This window comes from Diadema antillarum, unplaced genomic scaffold (assembly GCF_040938485.1).
Source record: "Diadema antillarum isolate AM-2024a unplaced genomic scaffold, OU_Dant_1.0 seq00001042_RagTag, whole genome shotgun sequence".
NCBI lineage: Eukaryota > Metazoa > Echinodermata > Echinoidea > Diadematoida > Diadematidae > Diadema > Diadema antillarum.
Window position 1 is genome coordinate 335,100 of NW_027271873.1, and position 23,696 is coordinate 358,795.

The 23,696-nt window shown below is 39.7% G+C and overlaps 1 protein-coding gene across 1 annotated transcript in view; it reads left to right on the forward strand.

Annotated features, from left to right (window-relative positions):
* Window positions 1-4,109: 4,109 nt before the first annotated feature.
* The window catches only part of LOC139743017 (RNA polymerase-associated protein CTR9 homolog), a 37,756-nt gene continuing 18,169 nt past the window's right edge, over window positions 4,110-23,696 (forward strand). Inside the window, exons 1-12 of the mRNA XM_071653523.1 lie at window positions 4,110-4,181; window positions 5,941-6,039; window positions 10,219-10,458; window positions 11,054-11,171; window positions 11,511-11,600; window positions 13,127-13,383; window positions 14,273-14,380; window positions 16,193-16,312; window positions 17,603-17,809; window positions 18,354-18,482; window positions 19,127-19,310; window positions 21,219-21,307. Coding sequence (XP_071509624.1) covers window positions 4,125-4,181; window positions 5,941-6,039; window positions 10,219-10,458; window positions 11,054-11,171; window positions 11,511-11,600; window positions 13,127-13,383; window positions 14,273-14,380; window positions 16,193-16,312; window positions 17,603-17,809; window positions 18,354-18,482; window positions 19,127-19,310; window positions 21,219-21,307 — 1,698 coding nt within the window. The 5' untranslated portion in view covers window positions 4,110-4,124. The remainder of the gene's footprint in view (window positions 4,182-5,940; window positions 6,040-10,218; window positions 10,459-11,053; window positions 11,172-11,510; window positions 11,601-13,126; window positions 13,384-14,272; window positions 14,381-16,192; window positions 16,313-17,602; window positions 17,810-18,353; window positions 18,483-19,126; window positions 19,311-21,218; window positions 21,308-23,696) is intronic.

A 23,696-nucleotide genomic window follows, 5' to 3' on the forward strand; every position in this document is an offset into this window, starting at 1 on the left:
TAAGATGTATTTATGAAAATATACCGATGGTTTGGAGGAGAAATATGAGAGAAAAAGAAAAAGATATTTTGGAAACTGATTTTATTATAGGAGGGAAAACAATTGACATTAGCAATTTAAAATGTATTTGCAATTTCTTAAGGAAAAAGAAAGTGCAGAACCGATTTTTGATAGAATTAAACGAAATTATGGGTTTTCTGTTAAGGAGATCAAAAATATATTTTTAAGGCCAAGACAATGTACATTAAATAGCCGATTACGAGAGTTTCTATTTAAACTAGTGCATGGTATGCATTGTTTATAAAAATCATCATCTTTTCAGGTTCGGTTTTGCTGCGAGTAACTTATGCTCTTTTTGTGAAAAAGAAGAAGAAGAAACATACAAACATTTATTTTACACTTGTGAGCCTTTGAAATTAATCTGGGAATTGAATATGTAAGAAAATGATAAAGGATGTTGATTTAAAAATTGTACTTAGGAAGAAATTCTGTTCGGGAGGAAGGAGGGCAATAGGGAAAAACACCAATTGCTAAATCATATCTTAATTTTGGTTAAATATTTGATTTTTAAATGTAGAGAATATGGAAACCACCTACCTATAATGAAATAGAAAATAATATTTTAGAGGATAGATTTGAGGAAAAGAAATTAGCATCAATTTGAAAGTAAGTATGGAAGGACCCGGAGCCAGATGTCCACGGGGAAGGGGGAATGGAGGGGAAGGGTAGTTGGGAGGGGAGGAGGGGGAGGGGTGATTAAAGGGAATATCGATTCCATTTGTGTTCTTGGAAAGATTGATGATGTGTTAAGTATTCTTTTCTTTTCTTTTTATATGAATGTACTGTCATGCTGAAAGTATACAGCTCGATTTGATTTTAACGAAAGTAAGTAAGCAGTGTATGTTGTTTTCTTTTTCTGGTGCATTGTATATTCTTTGCGAATGTACTGTTTCTGCTGAAAGTACAGCTTGGTTTGATTTCATTAGTGTTATGCTAAATCATTGATTTTATAATACATGTGATTTGATTTGTTTTGAAATTGTTTTGAATATGGAATCAATAAAAGATTATGGAAAAACAAAAAGTATTTCTGCGCTTCATTCTGTTCTACATTTTCTGAATTTTGAAAGCAAACTGAAATCTAAACGACATCTGTTTGGTCAAAAAATATGAATTTGATGATTTTTCAATAACATGTTTTTTGGGGCTTTTTTCCAGTTATTGTTTACTGTTGAGGTGAGATGTTTTATAAACTGAAGTAAACGTGACGTTAATCATTCTTCGATAGGATGGATTTACTTGATCGATATCTGTTTCGAGAGGGCTAGAGTGGCCTGGGAAGAGCCAGGTCCAGGTGCTGTAATTCACCCTCATTTTCACCGCTAGAGGTTTGTATTAGTTTGCATTAATTAGTAATTTGCGTTAGTTTGCTTTAATTTTGCATTGAGTTTGCATTGAGTTTGCATTACATGTAGTTTACGTCAGTTTGCATCATTACTTTTGCATTAGTTTGCATTAGTTTTCGTCAATTAGTAGGACAGTTTTGTAGGAGCCAAAGCAAATTGGGCCTAGCGTAAAATAAGGTTGAGAAGCGAAACCTGAACTAGAGATTGTAATTTGTCATCACTGACAAATTAAGGTGATCCGATTTTTTTTTTATCAATGATTCGAGTCCTGATCGCAATAGGCATGACCATACAAGTTTCATCTCTGTTTAGAGACATTGGCCGTGTGATGTTTGCATTCTCATTTAGAAAAGGGAGTCATATCTGCCATCTTTGGTACCAAATTCTGTATACACTGAATAACGAAGATACAGCAATGAATACATATGACCTTTGACCCACCTTTGCACTCCCAAGATTGCATCTGATGAAATAGTGGTTATTTTGTGAAATGATTCTCGCGACATCGTCTATACGTGTGAAAAATATGGGAAAGATAGGACAGGTATTCACTAAGATACAAGATGAAACATTTATGACCTTTGACCCTAATTTACATACCCAAGATGTTGTCCGATCTAGTAGTTGTTATTTTATGAAATAATGTACGAGACATGAACTAAACATGTGCAAAATATGGGGGTGATAGGGCGTGTTTTTCTTGAGTTATTGCAAAGAAAGTTGCAGAAAGAAAGAAATATCTCAATACATAGAAGATAAGCTTTAATTTCAACCAATTTTTTATCGTCATCCCGACATCGTATGAAAAAACAAAGGAAACAAAACGATAGCGCAAAGTCTCAGTTACAACATATTAAAATCTGGGAGAAATTCACCGAAGGGTAAGTGAGCTAGTGCTGGATAAAGACAACCATGTCAATTTTCACATTAAAAAAAATCCCTCCCATAGAGATAACACGTCATAACCAAGACACAAAAAGAAGTACATATGACCTTTGACCAAAATTTGCACAGACAAGATGGCATCTGAGTAAAAAGTAGTTATTTTGTGAAATGATCCTTGTAACATGGTCTTTGCGTGTGCAAAATATGGCAAAGATAGGACATGCATTCACTAAGATACAGGATGAAACACTTATGACCTTTGACCCTCATTTACATACCCAAAATGGTGTCCGATCAAGTAGTCGTTATTTTATGAAATAATTTACGTGACATGAACTAAACATGTGCAAAATATGGAAGTGATAGAGGCCGTTTTTCTTGAGTTATTGCAAAGAAAGTTGCAGAAAGAAAGAAATATCTCAATACATAGAAGATAAGCCTGAATTTCAACCAAAATTGTTGACGTGATCCCGACAACGTATGAAAAAACGAAGGGCACACTTACGGTAGCGTAAAGTCTCAGCTACAACATATTTAAATCTGGGAGAAATTTACCGAAGGGTAAGTGAGCTAGTGCTCGATAAAGATAGTCATGTCAATTTTCATTTCCAAAAAAACTGCACTCCCATAGAGATAACACGTAAACTGGTCAAATTTGACAAGATTACTTTCAACCCATTTTTACGAGGTGATACCGTTATCCAGTCAAAATTTTGTAATTTTATGTTTGAAAGAACATTAAATAAGCTACAACATACTGAAATATGGGTGAAAATTGACAAAGGACTAGTGAGATACGCTCGAATAAACTTGAAATTTGATGACGTCATTTTGAAAATTTACTTTTTTTACTTTATTAAGAAATTTGATATCTTTTAATCATTTTGTCAACATTGCCACCCTATGAAATGACACGTACAACTCATCAGCTTTCAAAATATGTAAAGAAAATGGGGGGTCACCGTCCATCCTGACGAGTAAAATCGGATTTAAAATTGGTGGTTTTTTGGCATAGTTGCACTGTACATCGCCATTGACGTGCGCGCGGAATTTCAACTTTGACGGGCCCGTATGACGTCATATTGAGTTGGATTGAGTTGAAACTTGGTAGAAATATTCCTTGACATTTCAGACATCCGATCAAAGTGAAAAAAACGGGAAATTTCAATTGCATATGAGCTGTGCGTGCGTATATGCGCGCGCGCGTACGCGTCCGTCCGATTTTTTCAATTTTTCAAAAAATGCTCCAAATGGTCTGAAACGTGTGCAAAAAAAATTTGAGCTCGATTGGAGCATACAAATATTTTAACGCGCGCGTACGCGCACGTTTTAAGAGAAAATATGAATTTTGAGAACATGAGTAAAATGCGCATAACTTCAAATATATGTGACGTAAATTTCATTGAAAATTTTTATTCCATTAATGAGATATGATTGAGAATGTGTTTTCATATAATGACGTCATAGTGACGTCACGGTCAACTGATCACATTGATACATTAGATTTGTCGTCTTTGGGACATGATGCATACATGGTATGATTTTGAAATTGATAGGCAGCGGACTTTCTGAGCTAACCTCTGCACAACTTTTGCGGAGAAATAAAGAAAGAAAGAAGAAGAAAGAATCCGTACAGATACAGAAGGTGATCCGAAGGATACTCGGATCACCTAATAATACCAAGTTTGCTTTATTTATTTATTTATCGCGGGAGGGGGGAGTGACAGTCGTGTACACTGTGCAATTGCCATGCTTCATTGCATTGCGCGAAATGATCAGTGCAGTGCAACACAGCGCCATCTACGAAGGTCTGTAAGTCAGCGCGCAAGCAAGATGGTGCTATCAAGCGGCCCGAGGTTTGTGGAAATCCCTCTTCGGGATACTGATGAGGTAAGCTGTTGATAGTATTTATACTTACTTCTATTAAAAGTGTGATCTTGAGAGGAATTTGTGTGGAATTAGTTTGCAGTAGCGTTATTTTGTGACGTTGTGTGACCTGTGTGAATGTGTCATGCCACACAGGCTGTTGCAGTTGCGATTAATATTGTGTAGTCCCACATCATTGGGATTGGACATATAGGTCATACGCTTGTAAGTTGTAGTTGTAATGTAAGGTGTGTGTTTATTGTTGCATGTTTTGTAGGACTGCACTGCACTGTTAAGTGTTATGCACGTAGCCTAGCAAAGTCTAGTCTAACAGTAGATCTAACGTTAGTAGGTAGTGCAGCGACCTTCTTGTAACAGCAGTGTTGATAGCTTGTTAAAGAGTAACTGTTGATTGCACTCCATCACCACATCTGATCTAGTCTCAGTCTTCACTCAGCTCTTGAAAAGTCGTGCCATGCACGATTGGACGATGAGTCTTGGTAGCTAGCTCTAGTAGTAGTACACAAGTGGGCATTCATGCCCAACCAAGTACAGTACATCACTACACAAGTAGGCCTACAGGAACTTCTTATGGGAAAATGGGGGAGTTATGGGATTATGTAATGTTTGTGTTATAAATATAACATTTCTGTAAAAAAAAAAAAAATATATATGCCTAAGAACGTTAGGGATAAATTTTTGAATAAGAATACTAACGTTAGGTACCTACTTGGTGAAATTTGTATTATCATTGTGATTAGATTACACGAGTTGATATGGAAGGAAAATTGGCATTTGGAACATTATCGCCGTGCCAATTTATGCTGGCTCTGATGATGAGAAAATAGTCACCATGACAACACTGCACAACTGTATGATAATGGACATGAGATGGCGCTACACAACGCTGTACCCCAGGGTTACTACGGTACCCTGGGGTGTGGTGTGCTGAATCATTTACATATTTCACTACCTCTGCCTCTTCAAGCAAAGGGAAAAAAAATTGGGGGCCCCTTCTTGTTCTTGACAACTTTATTTTCTTATAATGGTTTTCACTCCATTCTTTATACCATCTTTTGATAAGATGAATTGAAACCTGTTGCAAAGTTATGATTGACTGAGAGAATTGCAGTTAATTCCAGTCATCTGCAATGCTAAGACAGAGTCTGAAATTTTCGGACTGCAACATGCAGCTACTGTAAAAGTCGAAATTTTCGCGGTGTTGAAATTTTCCGCAATCAAAGGCGAGCGCGAAAATAAAAGCATGCCAATATTTTTGTGTGCCGTATACTCCAGTAGTCGGCGTCTTGATTCCACAGAATTAAAAACAATCGAAACTCTTCTTACCCGGCCAAGCGCAAAAAATTAGTCTTGCGAAAATATCCACTTTTACAGTACTTTAGACTTCAGAATCTCATAGCTAAATATGAACATGTGCATATTGAAATGTATGCTTATTCTCTGAAAAATAAACTAGCTGTGTACAGTAGGTTCAATTGCGCTGGCTTGCACTGTACACATACTTACAGCGGACAGGGTAAGCCAGGGTTGCACACTTACCCATTTTTTCCACTGGTCCAACATGTCTGTCGAACCAGTAGGTACCCAGACATTTCATCTTTACTGGTCCGATAGCGATTTTTACTGGTCAGGGACCGTCGGACCAGTGCCAGTGTGCAGCGTTGGGTAGGCCTAAGCATATGCCAGCTGTAGTAGGAATGGCATCTGAAGTAAAGCAGCTGGAGTCAGTCCACATTTTTGCTCTTGTTTTTTCTTTTCCCAGGTGATTGAACTTGACCTTGAACAGCTGCCAGATGGTGAAGAAGTCCTGACCATCCTGAAGTCTGAGAACGCTCCCTTGAAGACATGGCTAGAATTAGGGGTATGGACAATTCTGACATTCTGTGACCAGCACATTTCTAGTACAGTGCACTCCTGGTTATAACAGACACGGTTACAACAAAATTATAATTTCTACAAAGTAAAATGTCAGGTCCCTTTAATTAACATCTATATCTCATTAGGCCAAGTAAAAAAAGAAAGTAGTTTCTCGTCCGGGTTTTTTGAGCAAGGCGATGAGGGAGGTCCTTACTATTTGATATCTTACTATTTTTTCGAGGATTGTCAAAATGAAAGTAATATGTGTTTATATGTGTGATATAAACCACTTATCATTTGAGTGATGCACAATCTAATACCAAATCTGCGTTTTTTAAACATAAAATATACACATTTATGCATCACTTGTTGAACCTATGAATCCAACCATTATCTCTGGAAATGCATCTACATAGCATTATTTTTGCCTTTCAACAGAACACAAACTTACTGAGTTAGATCTTTTCTGATATGAAAACTTACAGCTGTATTCGCTCAAGAATTTAAAATGCCGCAGACAGTACTGCCAATTGTCAACCCTGTGAAACAACCACCTGATTTCCTTTTTACTGAAAGACAGAATACGAATCAGTTGAATATTCTATTCACTATTTAAAGCCATTCGCTGTGCACACGTGCGCTTGAGATCGGTTCTCTCCATCACTCCACGATTTTTTTTTTCCAGCTCCAGAACGCATGCTATGCTGGCTGGCTGGTCTTCTCTCCTACAGGGAAACCCGTTATAACGAGTTCGGTTATAACGAGGAACCGCTTATAACGAGGTGATCGCGTCAGTCCCGTTTTCCTTTGCGTGTAATGGCAGAACGAATCAGTTATAACGTGTTCGGTTATAACGAGATTCCGGTTATAACGAGGACAATTTTGGTAAATCATGATAAAGAAAAACATAGGCAATTTGATCGGATATAACGAGGTTCCATTTCTTGACCAAATTGCCGCTTTCAAACACGCGACAAATGAAACATTGGAAACCGAAATCTCGCTATCCACGTCTTTTCCCGTTTTGCAGAGAACCGTTCCTTCCATGTTTTCTTCTTAATCACGCGATAAGACACAGGAACACCTTCCGATGTTCCTACTAATTATTAAACATAATCATTCGGTTTTCTTTTTCGCGAGAAACGCGTGCGTGATATGAGGTCAGACCACAGCGCAACGAGAAAAAAATAGATAACGCATTCAAAAACTTTTCATGTAGCGACAATAAAATTTGACCAAAAATGGACAATTGGAATGCGTGTGCAACTCATCATTATATCCTTTCCAATTTTAGTTCCGACTTCCAGTTCTTTTGCTGGTTTTGAGCAAATATGAGTTTGGATGATTAAAGCCGAAATAATAAAATCATCGCCCCGATCCCGCCGAGTGACAGTAGCGTTAAAATAGTTGAGTAACGCATGTTAACCTATACTTTATCGGTGTTCAGAAAAAGAAGCAAACGCATTTATTAGTTTGAACAGATCTGGATTTGTTCATTATCATTTAACAAATGATAATTTAGATATGAGTGTGTACGATCAAAGCAGAAATAGTTAGTGAAATCATCGCGATCCTGCCAGGTGACAGTAGAGTAAAAATAGTTGAATAACGCATGTTAACCTACTTAATCGGTGCTCGGAAAAAGAAACAAACGCATGTATTAGTTTGAATAGATCTGGATGTGTTCATTATCATTTAACGAATGATGATTTAAATATGAGTGTGTATGATTAAAGCCGAAATGATGAATGAAATCATCGCGATCTCGCCGGGTGACAGTAGCGTAAAAATTGTTGAATAACGCATGTTAACCTACTTAATCGGTGCTCGGAAATAGAAACAAACGCATCCAACAGTTCAAGAACGAATGTACAAAACGCGAAGAGATTTTCGGAAGAAAATAAAGAACGCATTTTTAATCCCTTCGAGCGCAACGATCATACATTGTATAAAATTACAGCCAAATGATTCGTGAAATTATCGAATACCCGCTGGGCACCAACAGCGTAAAATACCTCGCAAGTTAGCGGTAAACAATGCACATAGTTACTCTGAAATCATCGCGATCTCGCCAGGTGACAGTAGCGTAAAAAAAAGTTGAATGACGCATGTTAACCTAAATCAGAAAAAGAAACAAACACATTTATTAGTTTGAATAGATCTGGTACAGATTTGCGTGAACAGGATAACAACCTCCCACATTCAATCCTGTCACATATTTTCAAGAATGGTCATACAAAATGCGAAGAGATTTTCGGAAGAAAATAAAGAACGCATGTTTAATCCATTTGGGCGCAACGATCATACATTGTACATGTGTACAAGATTACAGCCTAAATGATTCATGAAATCATCGCATTCCCGGTGGGCACCAACAGCGTAAAAATACCTAGCAAGTTACGGTAAACAAGGCCTGTATGTTACTCTACAGTTTATATTTGCCCCATATTTGCGCTGGTGTTTAGAAAAAGCTTAACAAACAAGAATTACAATAAAGAATTAACTTATCGTTTCAGCCTCTATTTCTTCGTCTAATTCACAAAAAATCTCCCTTTACTCTCTCAATAATAATGCTCAATAATTGTGTAATAACAACGCAAAGGATATGTTTAAGTTTCATTGATGGGTATATGACGTCATGCTTATGTTTTTCTTTGTTTTTAATGAGTATGGTTATAACGAGGTACCGGTTATAACGAGGTAATATCGCCGGTCCCACGGATCTCGTTATAACGGGGTTTGTGGTTACATTGCGCAATCAATCTAGCAGCACATGAAGCGGGCAACAGCACGAGAGAAATGTACAGAAGGTGCTCAACGTCCTGTCTACATCACGACGTACCGAGTGCGCTGTACATCACAACAGCCCAGGCCCGCCCATCCAACTACAGTTCAACTGCTTTGTGGGTCATTCCTTCTTGCCAAGCTCGCAGTGTGAAATGCATGCGTTATTACATACGCACTACAGAAGCTACAGCTCTAACAGCTAAGTAGAGGACGCAAGGCGTAATTAGAAATCAGACATTACGATTGGTAGGTGAATTGTTGATTTTTTTTTCGGCGGCTGAAAAAATAGTAAATATCAAAAAAGTCGATGCGGCAACTGAAAATCGATGCGGGCGGGGAGCGGGCTGGGACGAAAATTATGAATTTCTTGGTATTTTCAGTGCCATTTTGAAAATAGTAAATAGTAAAAAAAAAAAAAAAAAGATGCGGCGGCCAAAATCGATGCGCGCGATGACGAGAAACTGGTTTCTTTTTTTACTTGGCCTTACATACTTTTACTGTTCAGCTGTAATGAAATTTCAATATACAAGTAAAGAAAGAAAACTGCTGGTCCCGATAACTTTGTTATAATGGGAGTGACATGTATATGCAGACCTCCCAACCATTCTTGATACTTTCCTTCGATAGTGAGTTTTATGTTTTCCTGGAAAGTGGGCAAGTTCATTTGCAGCACCCCTGTACAACATTTTACTGAGGCAAACTGCCTGATTTGTTATTAAGTTAGTAGCGAGCTTAAGGATCTGTTCATTTCGCAGAGATTTAGATGTTCTGTATTCAGTTGCATCAATTGTGCAATATATATTTGAATGGGATCTACTTTCAAAGTTCAGTGACTCAAAGGTGGTTATGAAAGGGCAAAAAAAAAAATGGAGATGTCGGCCTCTCCTAAGTGATGTATACCTCAAGTACCTTGGCATCCAATTCCTGGTTATTTGATTTTACATAGAAAAATTGCCTTTTTGTTTGTTTGTTTGCTTGATTGTTTTTTGTTTCTTTGAAGCAGTTCCAGGGCTGCCAACATTGGAAACTAGTTGAGAGTGAGACTCCCATAGGCCAATGCTATAATGTAGGAGTCAAAATGAGTGAGATCAATAGAAATGCATGCAAATGAAATAAAGTTTTAGAGTGAGAAGGGACCAAAATGAGTGAGTCTCACTCTCAATGAGTGAGAGTTGGCAGCCCTGCAGTTCAAGTTGACATTACTTTAGAAATGAAGTAAACGTTAAGAGGACATTAGTGATTAACTTGCACAAGTATAGGAGAAAACAGTGTATGCTAGTTTAATATCGATATTTTCCGTCTAACTTCTTACTGTGGTATCTCATGACTCATGTTTTTCATTCCTTGCCCTTACTTGCTCCTTCCTTCCCCCTCCCCCTCCCTCACTACTTACCAGCTGGAGTACTACAAACGAGGCAATGTCGAGGACTTTGTGAAGATCTTCGCCTCTTGGCAGGCCGACGCCAACCTGGACTACATCGGCAACGAGAAGGACCAGATGACCGCGCTGGACACTCTGGCCGCCTACTACGTCCAGCAGGCTAGGAAGGAGAAGAACAAGGACTCCAAGAAGGACTTGTTCACCCAGGCCACCCTCCTCTACACCATGGCCGACAGAATCGTGATGTATGACCAGGTGAGTGGGATTGCACTGAGGGCGAAAGAGATGCTACTGTAAAACCAAAAGCATTCGCAGTATATGAAACTTGTGAATTGGAGCCGACTGTCTTTTTTTTTTTTCTGGCGAGAAAACTTTTGTGAATCACCACTGGCATTCAATGCATTGTGTAGAAAAAAAAAAGTTTCACATGTATTTTACTTATGCAAATCTTGAGTCCTCGCGAAATTCGTGAAAGTTTCATGCACACAAAAATTTCTGGTCTAACAGTGTCTGAGGAAAACAAACAAACAAACAAAATTCTTCTGAAAGCACTTCTCGTAAAACTCATGTACTGTACACAGAATAGTCATTGGAAACCACCATTTTGTTTGATGTTGGTCACAAGTATGTGCTATATCTCCACAACCGTATCCCTGATTTTGGCAGATAGGGTCATAAAATGTGGGCAAGATGCAAAAGAAAAAAAAAGTCATGAAATATCAGCTTGAAGTCTTTTTGTGATGAAAAATTATCGTGGAGAATGTCGGGGATGCTGTTCTATGTTTTGTCCCTGTCTCTACATGTCTGTCTCCGTGGTTTACTCTCCTCAATGCTCTCTTTTGAACCTTAGAATCATCTGCTAGGGAGAGCCTGCTTCTTCCTGCTAGAAGGAGACAAGATGGACCAGGCCGACGCCCAGTTCAACTTTGTCCTTAACCAGTCCCCCAACAACATTCCAGCCCTCCTGGGTGAGTATGCCTTGGGTCATACATTTTAGGTCATTTTGAGTTCATTTTAGGTCAGAATTAGCTGTAGACATCTGAATATTTTCCTATTTTATTTTCAGTAACTGACTTCAACCAATGGATGGAAATGAGACTTGACGGGAGACTCGAAAGAAAACAGTCATGAAACGTCGCGGCGATAGCTTTTCACGATAGAGATACACTGTACATCGCGCGGAACGTCGAGGGGGGGGGGGGGCCTCGGAGGCCCCCTCCCCCCGGCCTAGTATGGGTTAAGCAGCGTTGCTGTAATATGAGAAGAATAAACTCCTGTTCTCTGTCTGTCTACTTGTTTTCACTCAGGTAAAGCCTGCATCTCCTTCAACAAGAAAGACTGGAGGGGAGCTCTGGCCTACTACAAGAAGGCCCTTCGCACAAACCCAAATTGCCCAGGTGAATTTACAATCTTAGACATCTGTACTTAAATCAGGGAAAGCAGATAAAGTACATCATGGCATCCAGTTTAAGACGTCTTTGTTTCATTTGATGCTTGTTTGTCCTGCTGAAATGCTGATAAACATTACACTTTTCCAGAGACAGCTAAATGATATATCAGTTACCTTTAAATATGTAGACTGAACTGTCAGAAATAGATTATTTTACCCCTTTTTGTGTGTTTTGTTGAAGGTATTGTAATCCTTCAACAACATTGCTGCTGTGCATTGTGCTTTTAAAACCCAGACTAGGAGAGAAACTTAAGACTACTGAAGCAAAATTCACCAAACAGGAATAGCCTCCACCCTCCCCCCCCCCCCCCACATTACCACAAAGTGACTTATAGCACACATATCCATAGAGGTACAGTTGTATATCAACAAACTGAAAAGATGTGCAGTAAATATGCCTTTTTATGCCTCCGCAACGAAGTGGCCGGAGGCATTATGTTTTCGGTTCGTCGTCGACCGTACGTCCGTCCGTTCCGTCCGTCGTCCGTCCGTACCCGTCTGTCCGTACGTCCGTCCGTCCGTCCGTCCCGTTTTGTTTTTGTCAATATCTCAAGAACCGTGTGGTGGTTTTACATCAAACTTGGTATGAGGGTATATCCTTGGGGGATGATACTTTGTGTGGATTTTAGGGTCACAGGGTCAAAGGTCAAAGGTCACAGGTTATTTTGTGAAAAAAAAATTGAAATTTCATGTTTTTCTCCATATCTCGCAAATGGTTCAAGGTATCTTCATGGAACTTAGTATATATGCTTGTACCGATGGGCAGTGATTATCTAGGGAAGTTGGGGGTCATGGGTCAAAGGTCAGGGGGTCAAAGGTCAAGGTCAACTCCTCAAAATATCACTACTTTCCTTAAAATGCAATATGCCTGAAGGTTTAAAAAAAAAAAAAAACTTGATGTACATTTGTATGGCATGTATTACCCAATGTATATTTTTGGGGAAGTTTCTTGCCAAAAGGTCAAAAGGTCAAAGGTCAAGTGAAAGTGCTAAATTGCACTTTTTCCTCCATATCTCGAAAGTAACTCGAGGTATCATCATGAAACTTACATATTCATGCATGTTCAACCTAACAGTGATTCTCTTGGGAACTGTGAGGTCAATGATGAAAGGCCAGGTTTAGATAATGCTATTTTCCCATTTGATACTGAAATTATACTTTTTCTCAATACCTTGAAAATTACTCAATGCATAAACTTATAAAAGGGTCAAAAGTCAAGTAAAAATCATCAGTTCCCCAAATACCTGCACTCTGACATTTTAATCATTCATCCAATTGAACCTAGTTCTAGGAAAGTGATCATTCAGCACATTTGTGTCAAACCTGTCATTTTAATATTTTGCCAATTGTGTGAAACTGTCATCACACATTGTCAAGACATTGTACTATAGACCAGAACCATGCACTATGGCGGAGGCATATCAGTAGCCGTAGCGATATATCTAGTTCTATCTTTTCCTCATGTTGTAACAGCTGCTGTTCGCCTGGGCATGGGCCACTGTTTCGTACGGCTGGGCAAGCCAGACAAGGCTCGGCTGGCATTCGAGAGGGCGCTGCAGCTTGACCCACGATGCGTGGGGGCCATCGTGGGACTGGCCATCTTGGAGGCCAATGGCAAGGCTCCAGACTCCATCCGCAAAGGGGTCCAGCTCCTTAGCCGGGCCTACACCATCGACTCCTCCAACCCCATGGTCCTCAACCACCTCGCCAACCATTTCTTCTTCAAGAAGGTGAGCTGAAGTTCCTCTCTTTAAGCTCGTCAAGTGTTTGTAGGCTTCCATATGATCTCTTCCACCATACAGAGCTGCCAAATCTTCCAGTTCTGCAGGATGCTCCCTGACAACTTAAATAGATGTATCTCTTCCCGTCCTGATGAGAGCATATGAAGAGTTTGTTCGCAAAAACCGATAAGTCCGTTTTTGAAGAATTTAAAGTACAGTCCCTGTCATAAAGTACAAAATAATACCTTTTAAATGATATATTGGTCACTACATATAAAGGTACATTTTTGTGTAAGTTATGGTCAAAAGAAGCAAAAAATTTCTTATTATTCTCTTTATTTTTCTTGACCTTTAATCGCAAATATCTCCATTTGGCAAATATGGACTTAACGGTTTTTGCGAACAAACTCTTCATACAAACCCTTCCCTGATTTTGGAATTATCCTTTCGGATTATGATGCATGTCAGTCACACACAAAAGTATCTCCTGGGTTGCTTTTTGGACCTTTCCTAATACTGATATGTCAGTATTGGCTGCCCACTATCTTATGTCAACTAAGATGAACTTTCATTGAATTTTTTAGAATTATGTCAACTATTTTCTTCCGTATTCAGCACTTTGCATCAATTATCGTAAAACTGAAGTTGTTCTTTTATGTTTTGAGTATGAACAACAAGCCTGTTTTTAAGACTTCCCTGCAGCGTATTGCATTTACTGATATCTCTCTCTCCACATTTATATCAATCTCTTGTCTTCTTGTCTCCTTTTGTTTTTGCCTTTCATCTTTTCCCTTGCCATCCTGATTCATGACTGCCCACCATCTGTTCTGTTTTGTGATATCCCTCTGTCCCCTCCTGCTCACTGTCTATCTCACTCTCTTACCGTCAAACCTTGCAGGACTACACTAAGGTACAGCACTTGGCCCTCCACGCCCTCCATGGCACAGAGAATGAAGCAATTCAGGCTGAAAGCTGCTACCAGCTGGCCAGGTCCTTCCATGTCCAGGCAAGTAAAGAAGTTACTGTAAAGCAAGGAATGTTCACGTGCATTTTAATTTCGCAAATTTCGCGAGCGCCAAAATTCACGGAATTAAAATGCACGCGAAAGTTCTTGTTTACACTATATGCATTGAATGCCAGTGGCAGTTCGCGAAAATTTCATGCCGCAAAAAAGGCCTTCGGCTCCAATTCGCGAAAAATTCATACCGAGAATATAACATGTTTTACAGTACATGTTAATGCATGTATGTATGTATGCATGCATATGGGTAATTCCATGAAGTTGGGGCAGTGTCCATGTAGCATTGTGATATTTAAAAAATACATTTCAGCATAACTCAATAGTAATTATGCTATACATTTATTGTTTGTAGGCTTTACATTTGCATTGAGGCCACACATTTTCCTGGAAATTTTGTGCCATTCAGACTCAATTTTGATGAAGTTATTAAACAATATGTAACAGTGTCCTGTAGCATCGTGACGTGTCCATGTAGCATCGTGATATTTTAAAATGTGGTCCTAAGAGACAAATTTGGCAATTAGCTTGACCAAAATTTGATGCAATATGCACATTTACAAGATATGAATGAGATAGTTAGATATCTCAAATTTCCTGTACACAGTTTTAATTTTAAAAGAAAATTACAAAATGTATCATGATGCTATGCGGTGTCCTTTTTTGTGACATTTGGTAGACACCGTGTAGCATAGTGACACATTGTGTAATTTTCTTGTAAAAGTAAAACTGTGGAAAGGAGAGTTAAGATATTTAGCTATCTGACTAATCTAGTAATTATGCATATTATATCAAATTTTGGTCAAGCTAATTGCATTAATTTGTCTTTTAGGACCAGATTATAACTTTCACGATGCTACATGGACACGTCACGATGCTACATGGACACGTTACGATGCTACAGGACACCGTTACATATCGTTTTAATAACTTCATCAAAATTAGTCTGAATGGCACAACATTTCCAGGAAAATGTATGGTCTCAATACAAATGTAAAGCCTATAAACAATATATGTTTAGCATAATTAGTATTGAGTTATGCTAAAATGTCACACTTTGTGCCCCAACTTCACGGAATTACCCATATATGTATGTATGTTTGTACATGATGTATTTTGCAGTTTTCTTAGTTTTTGCAACTTTTGCGAGTTGAGTGATATTGGTGAATTTTATAACAACTCCTTAAAATATTTACTGCCTGTTTGTGCAACAGATGAAACAAAATCTGGTGTATTATTGCACGGCTGCTTTACTGCAGTAGCCTATGGGGAGTCAATACATTAGCCTGTGGGCTGCATGGAATAAGCTCCGATATTGCACATGCAAATCCAGCGGACAGAAATATGTTTTTTCATGTCCAGTTGATATGCCATATATAGGTAATAATATCAAATATTGCACTCTGATAAGCATATTGTTTCATGAAATGAGTCAGTTGAAAACCTGGATGGCTGAAACCTTGAATTTGCAAATATGTCTTTTGGTTATGCAGTTAAAGCACAATTAGATCATAGCTTCACTTAGGGATGTGGTTGAGATACATCTGTTAACAAAAGTAGCATTTTGTGATTTCATATTATGGCAGAATGCTAAAAGTGTCTGGCAATATAGTTTTGAAGAGATAAGATAGCAACGTTATAGCTATGCAACAACATTTCTTGAAGATATCATTAATTCAGTGTAGATATTCTTGTGCAAGTTTGTTTTTACCAACATCTGTCTCATAAACCATCTATAGTTTACAAGTTGAGCTCTATCAATTAAGCCCCAAGGTCTTCCCATTTCTCCTCCTGTCACAGGGTGACTACGACCAAGCCTTCCAGTACTACTACCAGGCAACAACGTATGCCACGCCCAACTTTGTCCTACCCCACTTTGGTCTGGGCCAGATGTACATCCACAGGAGGGACAGTGAGAATGTGAGTCACAAGAAATAGACTGACTGATATCAGTGCATTCAGTTTTAGTGGTTGCACATTGTTACAACTCTGCAAATGCTATCTTTGAGGACTATGAATTATCAATCATAATGTACAGTCTAGTTTAAGTCCCCTAGCTGCAGTGGTTGTGCCCCAAGGCAAAGCTTTTGTCCTCATTGCTAGTCCTTTGGAGGGGACTCCAAGCTGTCAGTCAGGTGGTTTCTTGCTAATAAGTATTTCTAATCAATTCTAATTAGTTCTAGTCATGCTGATGGGTTGATCTAACACCGAGGACACTGTGTCACCCAGGTCAAATAATAAGTCACTGATTACCCAAACATAATCACATGATATCATACTTACCGATGTCTTGGCTCAGTGAGTAGAGCGGCTGCCCTCACAATCGGGAGGTCGTGGGTTCAAACCCCGGCCGCGTCATACCAAAAGATGTTAAAAGATGGGAGTTGCTGCTGCCTTGTTTGCCGTTCAACAGTTGAAAAGGTTAGAGCAACGTCGATCTGGCGCTGCTCAGTGGCTGCCGGGCCCACGATCAATTGGGCAAAATGAATTTCCATTCTTGGACAATAAAATTTGGAGTTTTTGGAGTTTACTACAATGTTCTCACACTTATGTATCATTTTTTGGGATGTTCTCGTACGGAAGAACATCAAATGGCGAATGAAGGAAGCTGTGCTTAGTAAAGTAGGGGCACACACTGTTAGTTTAGACTGCGTACTAGATGAGTTGCAGGGACACTGAGGCTGTGTCTTTCGGCTTTTTGGTGATGCTGCATACATGGATACCATGGAAAATTCAAGTTGGAAGTAGGCCTTACTCTCAAATGACTTCAAGTACTGTGAAACTAGAAATATTCGCAGCATGAAACTTTTGTGAATCGAAGCCGACAGTCTTTTTTTGCGTGCATTTTACTTCTGCAAATCTTGGCTTCTCGCAAAATTAACCAGTTTTATGCACATGAAAATAGGTAGTTTTACATTAAATCATAGTATGTAGCACACTTTAAAGTCTTGTGCTGTCTGGAGTGTAAAGAATATTCTGAACTCAGGGTTTGATAATGATTCTTTCATGATGTGTAAGTCCTCTAACGTTGTCTTTGGTATCATGACCTCACTCAAAATGCATTTCACATCCTTCAGTAAGATCCTCCTGTATGTTCTCTCCCATAACAGTCATCATCTACACAATGACATCATGTTGTAGCTTCCATGAAGTCCATGAAGGTTACCCATATTCTAACATCAAACTCTTGTGGGTCTGTCTTATCTCTAGGCTGCCCAGTGCTTTGAGAAAGTCCTGAAAGCCCAGCCAGGAAACTACGAGACCATGAAGATCCTTGGGTCACTCTATGCCAGCTCCAAGGAGGAGGAGAAGCGGGAGATTGCCAAGGGTCACCTCCAGAAGGTCGTGGAGCAGTTCCCCGACGACGTGGAGGCGTGGATCGAGCTGGCGCAGATTCTTGAGATCACCGACGTCCAGGTCAGTAATGTCGGGTGGCGACAAAATTATCAATGTGATCATGCTCTTGCAGTTTTTTATCTTGCAAATTGACTTGTATGAACTGAATTGACTTTTGTTTTAAATCACCGCATGTACACTTTTTCTGGAAGCAGCTTGTTGTTTTTGTACACATGAGCTTAGAATTATTTCTGGGATATGGCATGTAATGTGTACATCTGTTGCATTAGTTTGAGAGACTTTGTTTCAATAAGATAGCAATGAGCAACAGATGATTATATAGCATATATACATGTTACTCCATATGGTGTGCAACATTCATATGAAAGTCCAGATTATTTAACTGTCAAGCAAAGAAAAATACCGTAGGAGACAATATTATTTTTTGCTTTTGTAAAGCGGTGGTTGCACTGTGTACATAGATTGCTGTGCTTTCCCATATTATGAAGTACTAATCCTAAGGAATCTTGGGAGACATCATCGCCCTGTTCTTGACTTTTTTATTTGGAGAAGTAGTCATACTTATTCACTGGTGTACCTTGTTGCTCCTCTCTCTCCCAACCAGGCGGCACTGTCAGCCTACGGCACAGCCACCAGGATCCTGAAGGACAAAGTGCAGGCTGATGTCCCGCCAGAGATCCTCAACAATGTGGGCGCCCTTCACTATCGCCTTGGCAACATACAGGAAGCTAAGGTGTGTCCAGTGGTCAAAGGTTAACTGATGATGCCCTCCGACATTCCTCACATTTTCTGTGAATCAAAAGTCAGAAGCGGCTTGAGAGCAAAGTATTGTGGTGGAATAAGGAATGGGGCTCTGATGGGGGGATGAGATGTTGTGAAAGAAAGCTGCCTCCTTCTGGTCCAAAATGACCCCACTGATTTCAACATGCAACGTGACCAGCATGCTATTCATTTTGTGACCTCAAGGTGACAATCTTTCTAATCTATTTGTGGGTTGTAATAGCCCACTTTGCAAATGTATTGACTGGTAAGACCAGTTTTCTAATACAAAGCTTCCAGCCAGCTGTCCAGTGCATGTTCATGCTTAATTAATGTCAACTGTTTGAATCCAGTTTGCGTGTATTTGATGTTGCTATTTCAGCCATGCAGTAGGCAAGCTTTTTGATTATTAGAAACGCCCTTTGTTATGATTGTCTGCACAAACTTAAAAAAAAAAAAAACCTTTCTGTTGAGGCAGAGTGGTGTGACATGCTTATATAGTATCATGTTTAACTGTAGCACCTTTAGATTGATGTTAAAGTTCTCATTCATTCCTCGTGTTCAAATAATGTGCTTCTGCACCACTGACACAAGATGCATGTTTGCTTCACATCATAGCGTTACTATGAGGCATCCCTGGAACACTCGCGGAGAGAGTCGCAGCATGACGAAATGTACTACAACGCCATCTCCGTGACTACGACCTACAACCTGGCCAGACTACATGAGATGATGTTTAACATGGAGCATGCCGCCAAGCTCTACAAGGATATTCTGAGGGAGCATCCCAATTATGTAGACTGTGAGTAGAGATACCAATTTGGGGACTCAGCCAGATTTGTGTCTTCTGCATCTAGGCTACATATTTTGAACTCATAATGAAAGTGATTTGGACGGAACCTGATTTTGTGTTTAATAATGTCTGCCTACTATGTTATAGTGCTCACGTGAGTGTCTTATCTAATACATTGTACTCTTTATATACCTGACGACTCAAGTTTCAATTTTTACACTAATATCAAAATTGTTAGTCAAGAAATAGACATGGTGGAGGAGGTCAGGTTTAGATATTTAGCTGTGAAAATGATAGGTAGAGTTCAAATGCAAAGTGAGTTTAGGGAACAGTTTGGTTGAGGTATTTGATGATAGAAACCAGCATTGGCCGTGTTCAGTGTGAGTGGAAGGTACAAAATAAACTCCTTTCCTAAGCCTGAACTCAGCCAAGCTGTTTCACTGGCATCAGAATATCTGCCAACCCGAAACTTAGCTTTAAAGTACTTCGAGTCAAAATCAGTGGGATCTAAGACAGGGGCAATTACATGAGGACAATATTTATGAAGCAAAATTAAAGGCACATGGTCCCAGTGGTTTAGTCCAATGTGTACGCGAGCGCACGTGGCAAGTTTCCTTTAGAGACCTACACTATCGACTCTTCTTTAGGGATTACGCTTTGGCCCATTTCCCCGAGTCCGAAGAAGTCCGATCCACTGTAGTCAGTGGTCCGATTACAGTTTGGCTCATGATTCGGCTGAGGGGGATGGCAACTTTAGCAAACTTCTTTTGTGATTTCATACTTAGAAGCACATAAGTATGCTTCCTGGCATCACTACAGACTGCATGACGCGCAGAGAAGACAATGAAGGCAATGTTACCTAGCAACACCTACACGCTTTACTCTTGATGATAGCTCAACTTTGGCAATCTTCGTATCATGCTAACAGTGATCGGCAGTATCATCCAACAGCGCCCTCTAACCCACCAGGACTATGCGCCTTTAACCCTAACCAGGCCGGGCTTTTTGGGGTGTTCTGTGGCCGAGGGGGGGTTGATTCAAACCCCCCCCCCCCCGAGATCTCGGCCGTTGATCGCGCAATCGCCATGAAAATTGGCGCATGCATTACCTGTGGCATAATGTACCACATTATACAAAACGAAATGGAAATTTTCATTATACTAATTAATTATGCTAATATATGCATAAAATCATACATTTTGCTCTAAATCAGAAAGTAAAGCTCCTAGAATCCTAATTTTTGGTGATAACATTCTTTGTAGCATTCCTAACAATGTACTTGAAAAAAAAATCCAGTATCAAACTTAATTTCTTCTGTATTTTATTGTTTTATGAATTTCTTATGTATTTTTTGTTTTTCGACCTTTTGTTTTATCATTTTTTTTCGCAAAATTTATGACAGAAACTTTTCCTTATGCTAAAATTAATTGATTTCAGCCTATGAAAGTGAAAATAATCATATCTTCATGACTAAGGTGAGAAAACTCCATTTGCGTAGACTTTACACACAAAATCACGTTTTTGAGCCATTTTCGGTCTGACAGGCATGTATTAAAGGTCGTGCAGCGTTGTATCGGTATGCGCGATTTTCGCGAAAATGGTGTCAAAAGATGCATGAGACTTGAAAGTGAAAAGTCAGCGAACGGCGCGGTCAAAAAATTTCGCTTGGCGGAATAGTCGCGAAAAATGTTGAGGGGGGGTTGATTCAAACCCCCCCCCCCCCCCCCCCCCCCCCCCCCCCCCGGCCTTTTTAGGATTAAAGGAGTGGGTAACTGCTCAACTCCCATCCCCTATTTGTTGACTGTGAGGGGCAAGCTCAAAAGTTCACTGCTGTTGTACATTCCATATAATTATTGCAGATACTGGCCTTCAAATGTTATCAAACCTGAGATTTTTCACTCCTTTCTCCTCATGCAGGCTACCTTCGACTTGGCTGCATGGCCAGAGAACGTGGTCAAATTTACGAAGCTTCTGATTGGTTCAAAGAGGCCCTGCAGATCAATCAGGTAAGAAATTAAAAGAATGAATGAGTGAATGAATGAACAGTTTATTGATCCTCAAACTTTGCAGCCGAATGGCTGAATTGCATCTGATTTACATAGATAAATATACAGTGAGACAAAATAAATTAATCAATGGACTGTACACAGCTTCGCATGTGATTAGTCAAGTTACCCTTTTTTGCTATAATTATTACCCACGCCGATGAAAATCGGCAGGGGGTTATGTAAAGGGTTCCGTATGTTTGTTTGTTTGTTTGTTTGTTTGTTTGTTTGTTTTTTTGTTTGTTTGTTTGTTTGTTTGTTTGTTTGTGTACAAGATAACAAGAGAACGGGTAAACGGATTTGCACGAAATGTTCAGGGAATGTTTGGATAATGACAGGAAAGAATCGATTAGATTTTGGTGATAATCGGTTGACCCTTGCAAATTCTGTGTGACCTTGAAGTTTTGACCCCATGGTATAGTGACCATTCCGAAAATTTCCCGTTTCTCACTTTGCGATTTTCCGCTACCATACGAACACATAAACGATCCGACTTCGCTGCTCAAATGTTCGTAAGAATTCCGAAATTTACGTTTAGGCCTATTTGAGGGACTATGTCCTTCTAGATTTATGAAAGTTCGTTCTCCGTCATCACAAACTGGCCCGTATTTTGATGATTTTTCAAATTAACATTGATTGTTTTTTTCGTTGGAGGAGCATTTTGCTCGGTCGCAGTCACACTGCACGATATGCGTGCTCAATGTCAATGCGTGTGCAAGGCCGCTGAAAATGCATCGCGCTCTACACTGTTGGTGCAAAATTGCACCGGGGACGTTGCGGCGCTCGTTGGTGGCCGAATACTGGTGCAGTAGACATTTGCATTCAACCCTTGCATTGAATAATTCCCGTAGACACTAATCATAGGGGTAATTGCCTAGGGGGTACGTAAATTTTGTTTTTCTTTTTTGCTTTTGTGGATACCATCAAAGATCGTACACTCATACGACCTTTGATATTTGATGATTTTTCAAATTAACATTGATTGTTTTTTTCGTTGGAGGAGCATTTTGCTCGGTCGCAGTCACACTGCACGATATGCGTGCTCAATGTCAATGCGTGTGCAAGGCCGCTGAAAATGCATCGCGCTCTACACTGTTGGTGCAAAATTGCACCGGGGACGTTGCGGCGCTCGTTGGTGGCCGAATACTGGTGCAGTAGACATTTGCATTCAACCCTTGCATTGAATAATTCCCGTAGACACTAATCATAGGGGTAATTGCCTAGGGGGTACGTAAATTTTGTTTTTCTTTTTTGCTTTTGTGGATACCATCAAAGATCGTACACTCATACGACCTTTGATATTTGATGATTTTTCAAATTAACATTGATTGTTTTTTTCGTTGGAGGAGCATTTTGCTCGGTCGCAGTCACACTGCACGATATGCGTGCTCAATGTCAATGCGTGTGCAAGGCCGCTGAAAATGCATCGCGCTCTACACTGTTGGTGCAAAATTGCACCGGGGACGTTGCGGCGCTCGTTGGTGGCCGAATACTGGTGCAGTAGACATTTGCATTCAACCCTTGCATTGAATAATTCCCGTAGACACTAATCATAGGGGTAATTGCCTAGGGGGTACGTAAATTTTGTTTTTCTTTTTTGCTTTTGTGGATACCATCAAAGATCGTACACTCATACGACCTTTGATATTTGATGATTTTTCAAATTAACATTGATTGTTTTTTTCGTTGGAGGAGCATTTTGCTCGGTCGCAGTCACACTGCACGATATGCGTGCTCAATGTCAATGCGTGTGCAAGGCCGCTGAAAATGCATCGCGCTCTACACTGTTGGTGCAAAATTGCACCGGGGACGTTGCGGCGCTCGTTGGTGGCCGAATACTGGTGCAGTAGACATTTGCATTCAACCCTTGCATTGAATAATTCCCGTAGACACTAATCATAGGGGTAATTGCCTAGGGGGTACGTAAATTTTGTTTTTCTTTTTTGCTTTTGTGGATACCATCAAAGATCGTACACTCATACGACCTTTGATATTTGATGATTTTTCAAATTAACATTGATTGTTTTTTTCGTTGGAGGAGCATTTTGCTCGGTCGCAGTCACACTGCACGATATGCGTGCTCAATGTCAATGCGTGTGCAAGGCCGCTGAAAATGCATCGCGCTCTACACTGTTGGTGCAAAATTGCACCGGGGACGTTGCGGCGCTCGTTGGTGGCCGAATACTGGTGCAGTAGACATTTGCATTCAACCCTTGCATTGAATAATTCCCGTAGACACTAATCATAGGGGTAATTGCCTAGGGGGTACGTAAATTTTGTTTTTCTTTTTTGCTTTTGTGGATACCATCAAAGATCGTACACTCATACGACCTTTGATATTTGATGATTT